The sequence below is a fragment of the Cryptomeria japonica genome, chromosome 9, assembly GCF_030272615.1.
Source record: "Cryptomeria japonica chromosome 9, Sugi_1.0, whole genome shotgun sequence".
NCBI classification, from domain to species: Eukaryota; Viridiplantae; Streptophyta; class Pinopsida; order Cupressales; family Cupressaceae; genus Cryptomeria; species Cryptomeria japonica.
The window spans coordinates 539,404,495-539,425,582 of NC_081413.1; the positions used below are offsets into that span (position 1 = coordinate 539,404,495).

Consider the following 21,088-nt stretch of genomic DNA (forward strand, 5'->3'; position numbering starts at 1 on the left):
CCTTAGGACCACATATAACCCCTTATAACATCCTACTGTATAGAGTGTACCCCTTAGGACCCAATTTGACCACATACTGAACACATAGTGTCCTAAGGGGTCATATGTGGTCCGAAGGGATCAACATGTGTTCTAACACATGCGTGACCCCTTACGACCACATATGACCCCTTATAACATCCTAGTGTGTACAACATACCCCGTAGGATCACATAGTGTCCTAAGGGGTCATATGTGGTCCTAAGCGGTCATGCATGTGTTAGAACACATATGCAACCCCTTAGGACCATATATGACCCCTTATAACATCCTAGTGTGTACAACATACCCCTTAGGATCACATAGTGTCCTAAGGGGTCATAGGTGGTCCTAAGGGGTTAGGCATGTGTTCTAACACATGTGCGTGACCCCTTAGGACCACATATAACCCCTTATAACATCCTAGTGTGTACAACATACCTCTTAGGATCACATGGTGTCCTAAGGGGTCATATGTGGTCCTAAGGGGTCAAGTATTTGTTCTAACACATGTGTGACCCTTTAGGACCACATATGACCCCTTATAACATCCTAGTGTGTACAACATACCCCTTAGGATCACATAGTGTCCTAAGGGGTCATATGTGGTCTTAAGGGGTCAAGCATGTGTACAACCACATATGACCCCTTAGGACCACATAAACACATGTGTGACCCCTTAAGACCACATATGACCCCTCATAACATCCTAGTGTGTACAACAGACCACATATAACCCCTTATTTAAGATCCTAGTGTGTACAACATACCCCTTAGGATAACATAGTGTCCTAAGGTGTCATATGTGGTCCTAAGTGGTCAAGCATGTGTTCTAACACATGCATGACCCCTTATAACATCCTATTGTGTACAACATACCTCTTAGGATCATAAAGTGTCCTAAGGGGTCATATGTGGTTTGAAGGGGTCATGCATGTGTTCTAACACATACGTGATCCCTTAGGACAACATATGAACCCCTTTTTAACATCCTGGTGTGTACAAAATACCCCTTAGGATAACATAGTGTCCTAAGGGGTCATATGTCTAAGGGGCCAGGCATGTGTTCTAACACATGCGTGACCTCTTACGACCACATATGACCCCTTATAACATCCTAGTGTGTAGAAAATACCCCTTCAGATCACTTAGTGTCCTAAGGGGTCATATGTGGTCCGAAGGGGTCATTCATGTGTTCTAATACATGTGTGACCCCTTAGGACCATATATAACCCCTTATTTAACATCCTAGTGTGTACAACGTACCCCTTAGGATCACATAGTGTCCTAAGGGGTCATATGTGGTCCTAAGGGCTCAAGCATGTGTTCTAACACATGTGTGACCCCTTAGGACCACTTATGATCCCTTATAACATCCTAATGTTTACAATGTACCACTTAGGACCCAATTTGACAACATACTTATCACATTGTGATTTAGTCTTTTTCTCTCAAGTCCCTTAATTTTATCAGCATGTGTTTGAATTAGTATATATGTACATGATTTAGTCTTTCGAGCTATGTTCCCTTAATTTTCTCAGCATGTGTTTTAATTTTTAAATTTTGTTTTAATTTAGTACACATATATCTTTAATGATCTCTCTCTCTCTCTTTGGTTAATGATATCTCTTTCTCTATCATGAAAATGATCTCCCTCTCTCTCTCATAAATGTTTTAATAATTTAAAACATGTATATGATATATAGATAAATTTATATATAATGATCTCCCTCTCACTCTCTTTAAAATAATTTATTTAAATTTGAATTATGCGAGAAATTCATGTATAGATGAATTATGCAAGAACTTCATGTGTGCATTTTAATTTAATGAGCTCAAGATTAATGATCTCTCTGTCTCTCTCTCTCTCTCTCTCTATTAATAGATTTTAATTTAATGTTTTAAATTTAATGCACTTCATGTGTGTGTGCTTATGCAAATTCTAAATTTATGATCTACCTAGATGGATGGAGGATCATGATCCCCATGTACCTATTCCTGATATGGATCATCATGCAAAGGCTCCTTATCATGATCCACCTCCACAGGCTCCTGATCAGACCCTCTCTCTGATATTGGTACCATATTTCATCACAGTGACCATGAGATGCAGAAATTGAGAGGTATTTTAGATGACCCACAGATAGATGGCGTGTACAAGAGAATATGTGAATCCATTTTTTGGAGTTTATAGTCATTGAGGGATTGTCTTGTTAGCCACACCTTATTTTCATCATAGGTTATAGATTCTATCTATAGACAGTTGAGGGATGAGGCAAGGGGTCCTCATTCCTTTGTTGATGTGTTGAGGGTAATCTTGAAGGAAACTATTATGGAGAGATTTTTTCCATAGTATCAGGAGAAGAATAAGGTGAGAGGATATCAGGTGACACAATGTATTGATCCACAGGTTGTAGGGTTGATTTACCCACGCTTCTTAGCTTCCTATGGTTGTTATCCTAATAATGACTAGATACCATTATACTTTGCACAACAGGTCTATGCTAAGGTTCACTGTAAGTAGAAACCTAACTACCTTGACCTTCCCAGATATTGTGGGCAAGGGAGGGGGAGGATTGCTGATAGAGATGCATATCGTAGGCATGATAGAGCTCTGCCAAAACATAAGGAGCTTGTTGGTGAGAGATTTTCGATGATAGTCCCAACCCTCATCCCCACATCAGATCATGTTGTGATTGCTTCTCAAAGAGAAGCAATTGATAGGATTGGAGATATTTCATTAGTAGTAGCCACCATATCATCAAACAAGATGGGTAGATATATGATGAGCCAACCACATTCCAAATCATCGATAGATGCATCTTCTAGTCATGGGGTGGCTTCATATTTAGATCAGTGTGTTATTGTTGGAATCCCCTCACCACATGATATAGCAGCTATAGCAGGAGGTGCTAGACATGTACAGATGTCACAATATTTGTTTGAGGAACTTCTAAGTCCATACTGTTTCATTTCATCTTGACTTGGGATACCATTGGCAAATGTTAGAGATCAGATTCTTAGAGACACGCAAGCTACTGCATCGACTCATACATCGAGATAGTCACAATATTCTCATCACTCTACATATGCTTCATGTGACCCACCTACAGATCACTCTATTTCTATAGAGGAGGAGATATGAACTGATCAGGTCAATATCACAGATGAGGGCTTGGATTCATTTGAGGAGTAGTTACGAGGTTTTATCCAAACTGGTTTTATGGATATAATACTAGAATCAGACACTTCATCAATGCCCAGTCATCTAGTTAGTCCCTTACACTCCTCAGCCATTCATATATGTAGAGAGAAACTTCATCAATGCCCTATTTTGAGGCAAGACCCTTCCTAGGGTTGCATTGTTGGTTGTGCATTGGGTGGGAAACTCCCCCGATGTCAGCCTATGACAAAAATCTAGTCCACTAACATGTATTTAAGGGGAATTCATCCTCTCATTTGCATAAGTTGAAGTTGGATAAGATTGGAGTGGATCAAGTTGCACAAGCGATCAAGCATTCATGAGCATTCAAGCATTCTTTTCTAGCATTGAACATTCTCAAGCCTTCCTTCAAGGCTAGGTGTTACATTCAAGTTAAGGATTCAACCAGTGAAGAGGAGATTGATTCCAACATTCAATTCCACACAAGCATTTCTATCAACATTTATACCACAACCTCCCTTGAGGTGATTTACAGTTCAGTCTTTCATTTACAGCTACTTGCAAGTATTTTCTTTCATTACTTGGTTAATTCCAAAACTAGGGTTTGACCTAAAGGCAAACCCTCAATCCCAACCCATTTTCCTCTCTTTTTTGTGTGTAGGTTGTAGGTGCATGGATGTACTTTTGAATTTGGCTTCATTTGTAGAGGCAAAAAAACCCTTTTCATTTCATGGATTTTTTGGAGGATCGTGTACATTCCTGCCATGGTCTAGGCAACTTTTCCTCAAATTCATAGGGTGACTGTCTCGACATATTAATGCTAGATCTGTGAGAGTTTATAAATACAACACCACAGGAGCCCAGATGATATCTACAAGCTAAAACAAACCTGTTACAAGGAGAAGCAAGGAAGCAATAATAAAAAACCAAATACACAAAAGAATGCTCAAAAAGATGAGAGCTCAATATTCACAAAAAGTGTAATGTGATAATGGAATGATAGAAAAGAAAATAATTCAACCTCTAATAGGTCAAGAAACCCTTAAAAGGAAAACCCTAGGCTTGCACATAATAATTAATAAAAGAATACATTATTATGCACCTAATGTTAGCTTAAGTGTAAAAGCGATAAAGGGAACTTAATTAATTTAAACAAAAGTTGTTTAATTAATCAAGTAAAGACCCAATTACTCTAACAAGATCCAGGTGCACAACTTCATCCCATATTTCGATCTCAAACTGTAATCAGTTCTTTGTCACTTTTGCACTACATAAATCAATCAATTCCTTTCCATTTCAAATAAGGAAGAGGGGATCAACTTATCATTCCCATTTCATTCAGAATTTGGTCTTTATCCTTGAAGGTTGAATCTAGTGAATTTCCTCTCCTCTTACAAATGTTTCTTAGTGAAAAGTGTTGAAGGGTAATCAATAGTGAAACTATCATCTCTCTTTGAGGGAAAGGGTAGTTTTCATCTTGATCTATCATTCACCATTTTTCCAACATTATAGTGATAAAGAGAAATTTATCAAGCTTGAAGGTTGTAATGGTGGTTCAGTGAGATTTAGAGAAAACTCATCCATCAAAATAGAGGGAAAAGGTACTCTAAATATTGATGGAAAACTGAAAGCACATGATGTGTACTATGTGGAAGGCCTAAAGCACATCTTGCGGAGTGTGAGTCAAATGTGTGACAAAGGTTATAAATTCACCTTTAATTCTTCTGGCTACCAGATAAAGAAAGAGAGTACCAGTCATACTGTAGCCAAAGGAAAGAGGACAAATGGTAATGTATACAATCTGAAAGAATTTTTTGAATCCCAATGTATGTTGGGACAAGTGGATGAAAGTTGGTACACAAAAGATTAGGCCACATAAATTTTGACAACTTAGTTGTAGTAAGCAAAAAGGGGTGTGTAAGAAATATTCCACCCATCATCAAACCGGTAAGAAAATTTTGTGATGAATATGTGAAAGAGAAGTAGACTAGGGTGAGCTTTAGAACAAAAGAACAGAACACCTCAATACCACTTGAAATTGTACATACAGATCTGTGTGGTCCAACTAGGACAAGAGCTCTTGCCGGTGAAAGATATTTTATGCTCTTAAATGATGACTATTCAAGAATGACATGGGTCACTTTCCTACAAGATAAATCAAAAGAATTTGATAGATTCAAGATCCTTAGGAAGATGGTGGAGAAGGAAAGTGGGTGCAAGCTGAAATGTCTAAGATCAGACCGGGGTGGAGAGTTCACATCAAATGGGTTTCAAGATTACTATGAAGGACATGGAATTAGAAGACAATACTCACCCCCTAGGACACCACAACAAAATGGTGTGGTAGAAAGGAAGAACAAGATAGTCAAGGAGATGGATAGAACCATGTTAAATGATTCCAGTTTCCCACACATATATTGGAAGGAAGCGATTCGTACTACTACATATACCTTGAACCGGGTTCAAATAAGAACAAACAACAAAATGACACCTTATGAGTTGTGGTAGGACCGGAAACCATCAGTCAAATACTTCAAGGTATTTGAAAGCAAGTGTTTTATCAAGAGAGATATGGATGGTCTAGGTAGTTTTGATTCTAGGAGTGATGAAGGAATCTTCCTTTGTTACTCATCTAACAACAAGGCCTATAAATGCTACAAAAAAAGAATAAGAAGAGTCATTGAGAGTGTGAATGTAAGAATTCATGAGGATATGCACATAGTAAGTCAATCACAAGTAAAATGGTATGATGATTCCGGTGATGAAGGTGAGGAAGCTTAGTCAAACAATGAGCCAGAAGAAGCATCAAGCCAACTTCTACCTCATGACTGAAGTAGAACCTAAAACATTCAATGAGGCTAGCAAAAGACAGGAATTGATGGATTCCATGGAAGAAGAGTTGCAACAAATTGAGAAAAACATGACTTGGGAATTAGTCCCTAGACCGGAAGACAAGAACATCATTGGCACCAAATGGGTCTACCAGAATAAGATGAATGAAGAAAGTAAAAATGCTAGGCATAAAGCCAGACTTGTGTGCAAAGGTTTCTCACAAGTAGAGGGCATTGATTTTTAACAAACATTTGCACTGGTAGCTAGATTAGAAGCAATGAGAATTTTTCTAGCCTTTTCTGCCTACAAGGGTTATAAAGTATATCAAATGGATGTAAAATCTACCTTCCTAAATGGAAATTTGGAAGAATTGTACATGGAGCAACCATAAGGGTTTCTGCTACATAATGATGAAACCTTTGTGTGCCGGTTGAAGAAAGCCCTACGTGGTTTAAAGAAAGCTCTCAGAGAATGATATTCAAGGCTAGATCAATACCTGAAGGAGCAAGGATTGAAAAAGGGGAGTGCTAACAACAGTTTATACATAAAGATGGAAACCACATGATCATTGTCGTTCTATATGTAGATGACATTATTTTTGGAGGCAATAAGGACAACCTTTGCAAAGAATTTTCTTATCAGATGAAGTCAAACTTTGAGATGTCAATGCTTGGATAATTGACATACTTCCTTGGTTTGCAGATATCACAACAAGATAAGAGAATATTTATCTTAGAAACCAAGTATGCAATGGATATGTTGAAGAAATTCCAAATGGAGGACTGCAAACCGGTAAGTACTCCCATGGTGACTGGAAGCAAATTAAGCAAAAATGATGAATTATCGGTGGTGGATCAAACATTGTATAGATCCATGATAGGCAGTATATTGTATCTTACTGCTTCTAGACCAGATATAGTGCAGGCAGTGTGCATGGTGGCTAGATTTCAAGCTGCACCTAAGTAGTCACATATGAATGTTGTAAGCAAAAATTTTAGGTACTTGCAAGGAACACTCAGTTATGGATTGCGGTACCCTAAACAAGGGAATTCATCTTGGAAGCATACACTGATGTTGATTGGGTAGGTTGCATTGATGACCAAAAGAGCACAAGTGGTGGTACATTCTTCCTAGGTGACTGGTTGGTCTCATGACATAGCAAGAAGCATGATTTAGTCTCCCTATCAACTACTGGAGAAGAACACATTGTTGCTTCTACATGATGCTCTTAGGTACTTTGGATGAAGCAAACCCTCAAGGACATATAGGTGGACATCACTGACCCTATTCTCATTCGTTGTGATAATTCAAGTGCCATCAACATATCAAAGAATTCGGTGATGCATTCCAGGACAAAGCATATAGCTATCAAGTATCATTTCCTCAAAGAGAAGGTTGAAGGATATGAAGTAAATATGGACTATGTCCCTATAGGAGAATAAGTGGCAGACATTTTTACCAAACCATTGCCAGTAAGCACTTTTGAGTACTTAAGACACAAGTTGGGAGTTGTGTCACCTGCCTTATGCACTTAAGTTAGTAAGGAATTAAATGGTTCAGGGGGAGTTCATAACAACATCTATAACTCTTGAACCACATGCTGACCATAGGGAAACTTCAAGGCTGTATGTCTCAGTACTAGTTGTAATCTCTGGTATCGGTCTAAGGGGGAGATAGGTATGAATCAAAGGGGGAGTATACAGTAGCCTTTGTCATTGTGTCAAAGGGGGAGATATCTATTGGTATGAAGTCTTGCAGTAAGTTGACATCAATGCTATAGGGGAAGATTGTTGGCATTATTGACATTAAGGTGTCATTGATGTCAACTGTTTTGGCATGGTCATCGGTGTGTAAGAAGTAATGACCGGTATAAGAAAAGTAAGACATATGATGTCAATCCATATGTAACTTAACCTACAAAAGGAAGGTTACTGGTACACATGAATTGTGTCATCTGTCGGTAAAGTAGGCTTACCGTTAAGGCATAAACCAATATGAAGGCTGGCTGTTTGTTTGCGATGAAGAGGTAGAATGTTATATGAATCACAATAACACCCGATGTGTAGAACATAAAGAATTGCATGAAGACATATCCGAAGGAAAGATGAATCGTCAGGAATATGTGTTGTCGGTAAGACTAATTTTTTAGTTTGTTGGTTATACTGGTAAGGTGAATTGAACCGGTAATCAATCTTGGTCAATCAAGACTGTCAAACTGACATAGAAAACCAAGCAAAGGTGGATGTTGACAAAGATGACAACTGGAAGCCAGGTGGTGATAAAGCATAGGTCAGTGAAGTGTGCATCGACGTAACAATCACCAAGAAGGTTGGTTTTTATGAAGAACCCGCAAGTCATGGAGGATGCAAGAAGATTGCGGCTTGAGGAATACAAGCTGGCATGCATTTGAACTTATCATGCTAAAAGATTTGATCTTCGCACCCGTTTGCTGAAGGAAACAATTGAGCCATTAATGGTGTATGACAAAGAAAAGCAAAAAAGCATGGTGCAGGCCTCCAGTTTTAGAAAATGCACATTGGAATGTGAGGGGTTGGTGGGTTTGATCGATGATATGAAGATCATCTCCTTGGAAAAGTAGATTGAATCAAATCCAATATGGATCGAGTTGCTGAAGGCAAAAACCTAACACTGCACTATTTGAATGTGGATTTCGGCAGGAACCTTAGATGATAAATATTTGAGCTCGAGATAGAAATATTGGATGCTTGATGTGAAGAATGAGATAAAAGAGAGCTTGAGCAAGGAGAAAGATAATCTTCCTTAGAATTTATTCTAAGAAAGTTGCAGAGTGAGTTAGCAGGTGAACTAGTGAGAGGGTTTAATCGGTAGAGATAAAGTAACTGGTAAACCGTTGCAGGTCTAACAGTTAAGCTAACCATTGAGGTGTGATTGATCAAGAAGGCATTTGAGTGTGACATAGTGTGTTGTGAGGCTGAGAGAGAAAGAAGAGAGGCCAAGAGTAACTAGTGAGTGATCAGAGAGAGTAATTTGATAACCAAAATTGTGAGAACCAGTGAAGAAGAGAAGGTTTTAACCAACATAAATATATTGATCAAGTGTTGCAAAACTCATTTGCAACCAGATGCTATAATTGTATAAAAATTGTATTTCCTTATTGTTACTGCATCATTTATTCCCCATGACAAGAGCAAGTCATCTATAAAAATTCCATTCAGAGTCCTTGTCTTTCTTGTAACACCTCAGTTCAAGCCCTTAGTACGTTTGTAAATCATCCTTCAATTAAAAATGTCGAGTTTTAGTAATTGGTTGAACTCGATGAACACGTTGAACCATCTTGAACTGGGTTCAACAAGTTCATTTAGGTTCCATAGGTTCCTAAGTGTTCAGGGAGGTTTTCATACTAATATTTTCGTTAAGGGTCTTGCAGTGGCTCTTTAAAGGTTTCTTGTTCGGTAATGTGTTGCATGATCTCTCTCCAGGCGTTGAACTCATTGAACCAGGTTCAAGAGGTTCAAACATGTTCAACATGTTCAACATAGCACAAATGGTCAGCAGCTTGGCATAATTAATATTCTTGGCAAAGATTTTCCCTGAGCATGGCATACACCTTGAACTACTTGAACTCTAATGAAGTCTGTTCAGGATGTTCATATGTGTACGAAGTTGGTGGGTCAAACGGGTTAAATGATTTGATGGTGCATTCATTGCCAAATATCAGGAAGGTGAACCATGTCTTAAGTGACGTCAATCCTTGGCTTTTTGAAGTAAGTAATCATTTTGGGAACTGGCGGTTACTTAAAAAATGCTGCCATGCATTCAATGCATGCATGCGATGTCCAATCCACAAACTTAATACACTCAGATTGATAATTGGAATTATTGCATTTAATGGTTCCGTATCATTGCCCTCACTATAAGGTATGAAGGATTATTAGTGCTCTGTATTTGTTCCTCGCTGCTGCAGTTTTGTTTTTCTTGGATAGGAGTCTTATTTGCTGGTAGTCGTTGTCTAGTTGTTCAACTGTGAAGGTGAGTCCTTTTCTTGTTCTCTCCAGTAGTTTTTACTTGCATTTTCTCTCGCATAGAAAGGTTTTCTGCAACCAATTAAGCCTTATTGCTTCGAATTATGAAGTCCACACTACATTTGTTTGGGAATGGTTTTAGCCTTGCATGTACTGAATCCATAGTTAGTGATACCGACCTAAAAGGGGAAAATCTTGAGGTTTTGAAAGAGAGGGTGTTCAAGGGAATTGACAAATCTTTTGGTGTGGAGATTTTGAGTAGTGGTCTAATAGAAGTGGCAGCTTTTCCCCTAGCCATTCCCTGCCCAGAATTGATCCGGGAATGTATCGCTAGATACGACCTAGTCCTTGAGACCATTAGGAGAGACAATGGTGAAACCCTTCTTGCCATTAATCGTGAAGTAATTTCCCCCATCTTCAAGATTCCTGATTACCAGTTCTCCAACTTTTCCCATGCTCAGTCAATTACCAATTTCAACACGGATAGAGGTGGACACCGTAACAATGTAGCAAAATTCTGGTTGAAGGTTCCTCAAAGAGGTGGTTCCAGATTACCGAAGAATCCTAATAAGAATCACATGTTGCCTCACATTCATGATGTTATGCTTTTATTGCACCGGGCCAGAGGGTCGGCTAAAGCTTACAGCTTCGACGACTGGATTTATTGCTATGTGTAGCTGGTTTTAGAAGGGAAGTAGTATCTTGATTGGGCTGAATTGATTGCTGATTCAATGAAGGAACAACTGAGTATGGCTAATCAGTTCAAAAAGAACTTCTTCATGTCTTTGTATCTCTTGTATTGTTTGGCATGTGTTAAGAAGTTAGTTGGAATACCAAAATAGCTCACTGAGGAGGATGTTTCCGTATATGAGTTCTATCCCATGCTGCAAAAGGATAAGGCCTTAAAGTATTTCAAAAGGGTGCACAACGCTTTTCTGGGCGACTTGTGTCATGAATTGAAGAATATGAAAGCCAAAAGAATCTTCAAGATGCACAGACATTGATAAAGAGGTTTGGTAGTTTCTATATCTAGTTTCCACGCTTCTGTTACATAAGGATAGGTGGCTTTGAATAGGAGCCCTTCAAGCTCCCTCACTTTTGTTCAGATTGCTTTGTTCTGGCGGAGATATGTAGGCAACTGACCTCTGTAATAAAAACGGCACAACCCAGGGATAAATGGGAGGGTCATGTTCTCATCCAATTGGGCGTGTTGTCCTACAGTTTGATGCCTGACACTTTGAGTATTGGAGCAGATCTCAAGAATTTTAATATTTCCCTGTATCCTGAAAGGAAAGGTTTTGATAATAATGGTTTTTCTCGAAGTCTTGGTCTAATGCCATACCTCCCAATGGCACAATTAGAGGATTTCTGGGAAGATTGTACTGATGAACTTGAGGTATTCAAAAGGGAAAACATGAGGATGGTATTAGAACAAGTTATTTCACTTCAGGTAAAGCAGGACATTAAAGGGCTCAAAGAGGACTATTTGGAACTGTTTGAACCTAGATACTTAGCCCGTGCAGAAATTGAAATGTCTCCAATCAACTGGGATGAGGAGGAGAAATATGATATACAATTAAGGACAAAAAGAGTTTTGGAGAGGACCATGGCATGGGTTGCCAGGAAGAAAGCCATGAAATTAGGTGGTCTAATTCTATAAGAAGTAATGAGGTCCCTCTACATTCACCAAGGCGTCTTTCTAACAATGCTTCTATGCTTGTTCATGCAGGTAAAGATAAAAAGCCATCCCAGCTTAGACATAGGTCTAATTTAGCTTTTGATTTCTGTACTCCTCGACATACTTGGTCCCGAAGTGTTGCTCAAAGAAAGATGGATCAAGCAAAAGATAAAGGGCTGAAAGATACGATTCTTGATGCACAAATATTTGAAGTTGAAGACCTGGATAGCGATGTCGCTAATGCCCTAGATTCTGATACGGTGACTGTGGCTATGACACTACCTTCCAAAGCGATTGAAGGAACAACTAGTTCAAGTTCAACTCCTAAGTGGTTGACCACTTCGGTGAATAGAAAGCGGAATTTTCTTCCTGTGACTATTCCAATCCAGGAAATGGTCGTTAAGTGTACAGAGAAGGGCCCCAAGCTGAAAAGGTTAAAAACCATCACTCGCCTGGACAATGATGAAGGAACTGGAAAATGGGTTGCTGAAATCACCTCATACAAAGCCAAGGATGAAAACAAGGAAGCTAGCCCAGATGATTTTGAGGTCACAAAGGTGGAGCTGGGAAATATGAGTAGGGACTCAGACAATCATTTCTTCTAGGTATTGGCAAAGAAAATGCTCACCAGATTAGAGAAGGATGGGTGGAAAAAGAGAGAGCTAAAGCGACACATAAATATTCTTGCCAAGTTCATCGACAACATTTGTTGCTTTGGGGCACTCCCTATATCTCATGCTACAGAGAAATTTGACCCACCTTCAACAGAAAATAAAAAGTTAATGAGCCAAGTTCAATGGGGCAAGAGTATTGCAGAAGCCGTGGAGAAATGGATTGAGGGAATAGTCAAAGACGGGGAGAAGTATATCACCGATTCCCAAAAGTTATGTGATGAGATGCAGAGTCTAATCGTAGAAGTTCAAAATCAACTTGTGCCGTGGGAGAAAAAGGAACACAAATGGTAGAATATCTTGCCTTTGTTTACCAAAATAGAAGAATATCGGGTTACCAGGTTTCTGACGGAACACTCAATCAAACTGGTAGCGGATGAATGTTAGCTCTTTGTGCTGAAGAAAACCATAATGTGGCAGGTGCTTACCTTCAAGTTTGTGATCTTTGACGCTAAGACCTCTGTTTACAAGCTCTAGGATCTCCAGTATAGTATAGTTAATGGCAACAAGGTGGTTAACTCTGGCCATGGTTGGCAATTGGGAATTTGCAGGTTGAACACACAGGATGCAATCAGGGCTTTCTGGATAAACATGGAGAAAATCAAAGCCAAGGGTAATTTCACTCCAGAAGATATAACAAGGGTCGCTACTATTGAGTCTATGACCTTCATTGGAAATGACCAGTTACTGAAACATGTTGAAAAGATGGTGAAGCACTGGTGGAATAAGGAAGTGGCGAAGGCAAAGCTCAATGCAATGAAGGTTCCCAACCAATCTATTATCCAGGAGCTCACAACCACCCATGATGCTTGTGAAAGCGGAGAGGATGATAGTGATGGGAAAGCAACACAATGCATTGATGCAGGCCTGGTTTCCTTTATTTATGTAATTTCTCATGTTTATGCAAAGACTTCAGGACATTTGTCCCAAAATACATCTTGTTGGTTTCATAACTATTTTGAGGGAGGTCGAGTTTTCAGGGAGACCTCCCCTATTCTAAAACTATAAATTAAAGAAAGATAGATAGAATAGGGGTTAGATTTGGTGACAAATTTTGGTTAGTTTTTGTTTTTCCCTCAGTTTTGTAAAGTTTCCATTTTGTAGAAGGAAGAATCAGACTTTTAAATCTGGAATGGAAAAGGACTTATAGATATATTATCATGCCTTTGTCGCACAAGAATATATATACAAAGATCATACTGTTTTTGGGAGAAGGAAAATCTGTGGGTTTTGAATCTGTGTAGACACATATCTTTGCATATGCTTATCTAATCAAATAACAGTAATGACCTTTCTATTGCAGAAAAATATTATTTTTTTGGTGCTCCTTCCTTTGAGTGTTTGTTCTTAAGAAAAGATTTGTGTTTGAGAACAGATTCAGTTTCTCTTATCTGTTCACTTGTTATTGGAATTGTGGGAATGGTGTTCTGAACTTTGATTTGGTTTCTTCCATATTTTGCATTGAAAAGATTGAAAAGATGGTTTTTCTTAGAAATACGTGTGAAATATTGGCCTCTCATCCAAGAATGAAGTAGGCAGCCTTACATGCTTTCAGGTTAAAAGCTACTGCTCAAATAAAATTAATTAGATTATTCCTTGAATAACTAAAATAGGGAGCTATACCTATGGAAAATTCAGAGGGAAGAGGTTTATACAACACTTACCCAACTGTTTAATGGATCACTTGTCCTTAAAAGAAGGCGACAGAGTTTAAAATTGATCATTTTAAGAAAGGACAAATTTGTTCACTAATAGATTCTTGGTGACTCTACTGGGGAGAAAATGACAAAACAAGTAGAAAATTCACTAGACTAGCATGCTTTGAGTTTGAAATAGTTGTATTCAAAAATAATAAACAATACTCACAGGCCTGCCTTGCCTAAAATAGATTCCCAAGGTACAGTAATATTGTTGGGTTTAAAGGAGCTGTTGAAGATTTGAGAACCCAAGGGGTAACAATACTGGATTCTCATCCTTATACTAGATCACAGAGGAGGGAGGGAATAATTGATAATTGTTTTGAAGAATTGCAAGGGTTATCATTTGCCACAAACTTTACTCCCAAAAGAAACGCTAAAAGTAGGCCTTCCTCTCCTGTCAGAATTACTCCTATACCTTCTTCTTCAAACCCTTGGCAAGCACTAACACTTACTGGAGTTCAAGCTCCTCCTCTAGTAACCATTTATCTTGTGTTCATTATGGCCCAACCTTGGGGTGCCATTGTTGGACCTCTTGCTCTCGGAGCTCATAATTTGCTTCCAAAAGGGGTAAGGGATGTCCTACCTAAATATAATGGAGATGGAAAAGTCTCAGTTAAAGAGCACTTGAATTCTTTTAATGTAGCTACTGGGATTCTGGTGGTCCAATATGAAGATGTGCTTGTTAGGATTTTTGCTCAAACTCTTACTGAGGGGGAAGCTGATTGGTTCAGTCATCTGCGAGCAGGATCCATAACTGACTGGCAAACAATGAAAACCACTTTTGAGAAAAGGTTCAAAAGTGTTGATGATGAACATTCGTTACTGGCTCAGCTCACCCAAATGAAAAAAGAAATTCATGAGCCAATGAGGGACTATGTAGCCAGGTATAATAAGATTATCCATAAAATTCCTCAGGCCAAAAGGCCAACTGCCGATAATCAACAATGTTTCTTCATAAATTCCATGCTTCCTGATGTAGGTTTTCACCTTAGAAGAAATAGGCTGACTGATCTTGAGACTACACAAAATGAAGCTATACAACTTGAAGATGATCTAATAATAGCTAGGAAATGGAGAAAAGATGTACAAACTTCTCAAGGTCAACCTCAGGCATCTACCTCTTCCACTGACCCAATTGTTCAATGGCTTGTCAATGATATGATTACTTTGAAGAGGTAGATACCAAAGCCTGGAAATTCCTATCCGCAGCCTTATTAGGATATAAGAAGAAAAATTCCAAATCAGTATAACTATGGACGACCGTTGCAATTGCCTACTACCCCACAAAGATTGCAAATAAAGGCACCTCCTGACAAGGGTGTCATGTGTTCATTCCATCTTACCACAGATCACGATGGGGGTTCTTGTCCTGATATGATAAGACATGTTCAAATGCAAAAAACAAAGGATGAACTAGGTGAGTTCATTGAAGCAGAGAATATTCAAGAGGTACCTGGCGACTCTGGATCATTCTACCTTGAATATGAGTTGGATTCAGAAAGAGGTAGTAATATTTTGGCAACCGTTGAAGGTCCTGCATGTGCGATCCTAACAAGGAATCAATGAACTTCCTATTCTTCTCCTTTTGTGAACCCTTCTGTAGGTAATTTCAAAGGTAAAGATCTCCCAAATAATATCTTTTCCGCTCATTCAAAGACTCTTGAGGTTAGGATTTTGCAAAGGAATCATGAAGATAACAATAGCTCTTCTTCTTCCTCCTCCTTTGACATCATTGAATTTTGTAAAGCTTCTACTATTCAACTTTCCACTACTGAGTATTTGAAACTGAACCCAAAAGAGCTAGATAAACTGGTCAAATATGTTAAGGGAGACTCTTCTTCGGAGTCCTTGGTGCACGAATGTGTGGAGAATAGTGATTTGATGGCTGCTGAAAAATCTTCATCTGTTACGTGCTCATTAGCTAACTTGGTTGATCCCTATGCTTTTCATGATGCTAAAAATGGGCTTGAGGTTGAGGTTCTGAAACCTGAACCTTTCTACATATCCCTTCTCCTGAATGGTCAAAATCTTAGAAATTGCATAATAGATTCAAGGGCATCAGACAACATAATTCCTTCACCCATTGCTAGGTCTTTAGGTTTAACTCTCATGAAAACATTTGGGAGATGCTTTTCGATGGATGGGAAATAGGTTCCTCTTATTGGATAGGTAAAAGACGTCCAGGCAGTGCTAGCAACATGCCCTGATAAAAGAGTAAAATTGACTATCCTGGTTGCTGACATTCCCGCAAGTTATGGGATGCTCTTGAGTAGTACTTTTTGTAAGGACCTTGGAGGTGAAATCAAGATGGACTGGTCTGAAGCTATTATTCCTCTTGGAAAATATAAAATCAAGCTTGAACCTGAGTCGAAAAATAAGTACACTATTTTTCCTTCGGATAACCCTAAAGCCTAGATTTTGTTTCAAGAATGCGAGTTTGAAAACTATCTCATCCTTGCACCTAGCGAAAGGGAACCTGATGAAGCAGTTGCCAAACTTGGTGGGTTGTGGTAGATGGAATTCGATGGAAGTTGCGCCAACTCTAGCTCTAGAGCAGGGGTAGTTTTGTTGTCACCCAATGGTAATATTTTTCCTTTTTCTTTCAAGTTGGATTTTAAGAATACTAATAATATTGCAGAGTATGAGGCATTATTATTAGAATTAAATGAGGCCAGATGTAAAGGTATCAAATTGCTTAAAGTTAAAGGTGATGCAAAGTTGATTGTCAGACAGGTGAGAAATGTCTATACAGTTAAGAATGACAGATTGAGACATTATAGAAATAGGGTTTGGGATGAGTTAGAATTCTTTGATGCTTTCTTGATTGAAGCCATACTGAGGGATCAAAATAGTAGGGAAAATTCGTTGGCCATTTCAGCTTCACTTTGTTACCACATCCAGACTTTAAGGATAATTCATATAGGATTGAAATGATTTATAAGCCTAGTGTCCCTGATAATGTAAATCACTGGCAAGTACTTGATGCAGATGCTCAGATCAAAAATTTTATGGAATGTGTTCAGTCATTCTCCCAATCATATTTTGAAGGTTCTGAAAATATCTGCAAGGAGTTTAGTCCAGACCCGGATGTTGATCCCACAAATAGTTTTATTCAGCTCAAAGGCAATGAAATTCCGAAAGGGCTAGTGACTCTGGAGAGGTTTCTCACCAGAGCTGATGCATTCATAGGCAAGAAAGTCCCCAAGGATGACGGGAAAGGAAGTTGCGAGAAAATAAATCTGGGCGATGAGTCCAACCCAAAAGAGGTAACAATTGGCAAGTGTTGTTCTCTGGAGGAAAAATGAATACTTGGTACACTACTGAAACAATACATTTGATGTTTTCGCTTGGTCCTACGATGATCTAAAGGAGTTTAGAGATGAGCATTTTCAGCATCAGATTCCATTGAAGCCAGGCATCTCTCCTTTCAGACAAAAATTGAGAAATTTCAACCCCATAATGGCAGATGCAATTTTTAAAGAGGTTGATAAAATGCTTAAGGCCAAAATCATATATCCAATTCATCACTCTACCTAGGTAGCCAACATTGTGCCCATAAGGAAGAAGAATGGGGAGATTCGTATTTGTGTGGATTTTCGTAATTTGAATCAGGCAAGTCTGAAGGACAACTACGCTTTACCCAATATGGATCATATTCTACAGATGGTATCTGGGTCAGAGATGATATCGATGTTAGATGGTTTTTACAGTTACAATCAAATTAGTGTTGCAGAGCATGAACAACACAAGATGACATTCATCACTCTGTGGGTAACATTCGCATATAACCGTATGCCTTTCAGTTTAATAAACGCTGGAGCCACCTTTCAAAGAGCTATGGATTCCTCTTTTAAGGATTTTCGAGATAGAATTATTGTTGTTTACCTAGATGACCTGATGGTATTTTCTAAAGAGAGGAAGAATCATCTCAAGGATCTGAGGGCAGTTCTGCAGCGTTGTCGAGAGCATGGAATCTCCTTGAACCCAAAGAAATCAGTTTTCTGTGTCACAAAGGGCAAATTGCTAGGACATATTGTTTCAAAGGAAGGAGTCAAGATTGATTCTGAGAGAGTTAATGCAATTCAACATCTCAGTTTACCTTCAAACTGGATTGGAGTAAGGTCTTTCTTTGGTCAAGTGAATTTCTTAAGGAGATTCATTCCAAAGTTTGTAGAAACTACAAAACACATCATCAGCTTGCTGAGTGAACAACATCCTTTCAAATGGACTGAAGAGGCCAAAGAAGCTTTTGAAAGAATCAAGGGTTCAGTTGCAAATGCGCCTACTCTCATTAACCTAGATTTCACAAAGGACTTCATTTTGTATTACTATGCATTAGAACATACGATGTCTAGAATACTGTTAGAGTTGGATGAATTTGGGGCCGAAGCACCTATAGCGTTCATGAGTATTCCACTCAAGAAGCATGAGCTTAAGTACTCACTCTTGGAGAAACATGCCTTTGTTGTAGTCAAGGCTGTGAAACAGTTTCGGTATTATATTCTACATTCTCACTCTTTGGTTTTTGTTCTAGACTCCGCGGTGAAAAGCATTTTAACTCAACAAGAGGTCGGACTCAATAAAAGAGCAACTTGGGTAACAAAAATTCAAGAATATGATTTAGATATTCGCCCTATGAAGACAGTCAAAGGACAAGGCTTCTGTAGGTTAATAGCAGAAAATGAGATGGAAACAGAAGTAGAATTACCATTAACTCTTTTTGTTGGATTGTAGGATACTTGGTTCTCTAATGTGGCTTATTATTTAACTTATGGCAGCTGCCCAAGTCATTTGTTAGCAAAAGAACAAAGGAATCTTAAGTTAAAGGCTGCTAAGTATGTAATTTGGCAGGATGTTTTGTACAAGAAAGGTTTGGATGGAACATACTTAAGGTGTGTAGATAAACCTCAATAGCAAAAACTTCTGGAGATTTACCATGGTGAAGCTTGTGGGGGGCACTTCTCATCGTCCATCACTGGTTTCAAAATTTTGAGGAATTGTTTTTACTGGCCAGGCATGTTTAGGGATGCATATATTAATGTTAAGGAGTTTGAGAAATGCTAACTTTTTTCCAGGAAGCCACATTTAGCAGCCCTGCCTTTAAGGCCTGTGATATTAGATGAACCTTTCAAACAATGGGGCATTGATTTCATAGGGCTGATAAACCCTTATTCCAGTGCTAGTCACATGTACATTTTGACAAGAACTAACTACTTTACCAAGTGGGTGGAAGCCATTCCCACTAAAAAGGCAAACTCAGAGGTTGTGTGTAACTTTCTCAAAGATTACATCCTAGTTCGTTTCAGGGTTCCCCAAAAGATTGTTGCAGATAACGTATCATATTTCTCTTCTGAGGAGTTAACTATGTTTTGCTATGAGCATTAGATTACTCTCTCGCATTCTTCTGATTACTTTCCACAAGGTAATGGATTGGCAGAATCTAGCAATAAGAACCTGATAGCTATCATGACAAAGTTGGTTGACGAAAATGCTCGAAATTGGCATAAGAAGGTATATGAAGCTTTGTGGGTAGACAAAACCATGCCCAAGAGGGCCATTGGAATGGCACATTTTGAGCTTGTATATGGGGTCGGTGCAAAATTTTTTTTACCTCTAGAATTATTAGCAACCAAGCTGCAGACAGTAGTGGAAGATTCTTTCTTTCAGAATGCTTTGGAGAAAAGAGTTATGTACTTGATGAAGTTGGAAGAAAAGAGGGAGATGCTGGTGGACAGAATCACAGAGCATCAAAGCAGAGTGAAGAGGATTTTTGACTTGAGAGCTCAGCCAAGAGGTTTCCTAATAGGAGATGAAGTGCTGTTATGGGATAAAAGGAAAGAGTCAAAGAGTGCTCACGACAAGTTTGATTCATTATGGAAAGGCCCTTTCAAGATCTGCAAAGTGGTGGGACAAAATGCTTTTAAACTCAACTACTTTGATGGAATGGTTATGCCCTATACCTATAACAGGCAAGATCTCAAACTCTCCAGATTGTAAGTCATGTGGTTAAGAGTTTCTGTATATAGTAGCTTAGGTGTTTGTTGAGTTGTGGGTCTCCTTTTCCTTTCCCCTACTTTTTTTTTTTGGGTCATGTGAAACCAAAGATAAAGAGTTCTTTGCATTTTCCTTTGAAAAATACAATCCCCAGTCAGAGCCGATGTTACTACATCATTTATTCCCCATGACAAGAGCGAGTCATCCTATAAAAATTTCATTCAAGGTCCTTGTCTTTCTTGTAACACCTCGATTCAAGTCCTTAGTACGTTTGTAAATCATCCTTCAATAAAAAATGTCAAGTTTTAGTAATTGGTTGAACTCTGTGAACACGTTGAACCATCTTGAACTGGGTTCAATAGGTTCATTTAGGTTCCACAGGTTCCTAGGTGTTCAGGGAGGTTTTCATACTAACATTTTCGTTAAGTGTCTTGTAGCGCTCTTTAAAGGTTTTTTGTTTGGTAATGTGTTACATCATCTCTCTCCAGGTGTTGAACTCATTGAACCAAGTTCAAGAGGTTCAAACATGTTCAACATGTTCAACATAGCACAAATGGTTAGCAGCTTGGCCTAATTAATATTCTCGGCAAAGATTTTCCCTGAGCACGACATACACCTTGAACTACTTGAACTCTAATGAAGTCTATTTAGGATGTTCATATGTGTACGAAGTTGGTGGGTCTCATGGGTTAAATGATTTGATGGTGCATTCATTGCCAAATATGAGGAAGGTGAACCATGTCTTAAGTGATGTCAATCCTTGGCTTTTCAAAGTAAGTAATCATTTCGAGAACTAGCAGTTACTTAAAAAATGCCGCCATGCATTCAATGCATGCGTGCGATGTCCAATCCACAAACTTAATACACTCATACTGATAATTGGAATTATTGCATTTAATGGTTCCATATCATTGCCCTCACTATAAGGTATGAAGGATTATTAGTGCTTTGTATCTTGTTCCTCACTGCTGGGGTTTTGTTTTTCCTAGATAGGAGTCTTGTTTGCTGCTAGTCATCGTCTGGTTGTT

At 38.7% G+C, this 21,088-nt stretch overlaps 1 protein-coding gene across 1 annotated transcript in view; it reads left to right on the plus strand.

Moving 5' to 3' along the window:
• Nucleotides 1–11,677, plus strand: part of LOC131038823 (oxoglutarate-dependent flavonoid 7-O-demethylase 1-like) — a 32,284-nt gene extending 20,607 nt beyond the window's left edge. Inside the window, exon 2 of the mRNA XM_057971380.1 lies at nucleotides 11,468–11,677. Coding sequence (XP_057827363.1) covers nucleotides 11,468–11,677 — 210 coding nt within the window. The remainder of the gene's footprint in view (nucleotides 1–11,467) is intronic.
• The last annotated feature ends 9,411 nt before the right edge of the window (nucleotides 11,678–21,088 follow it).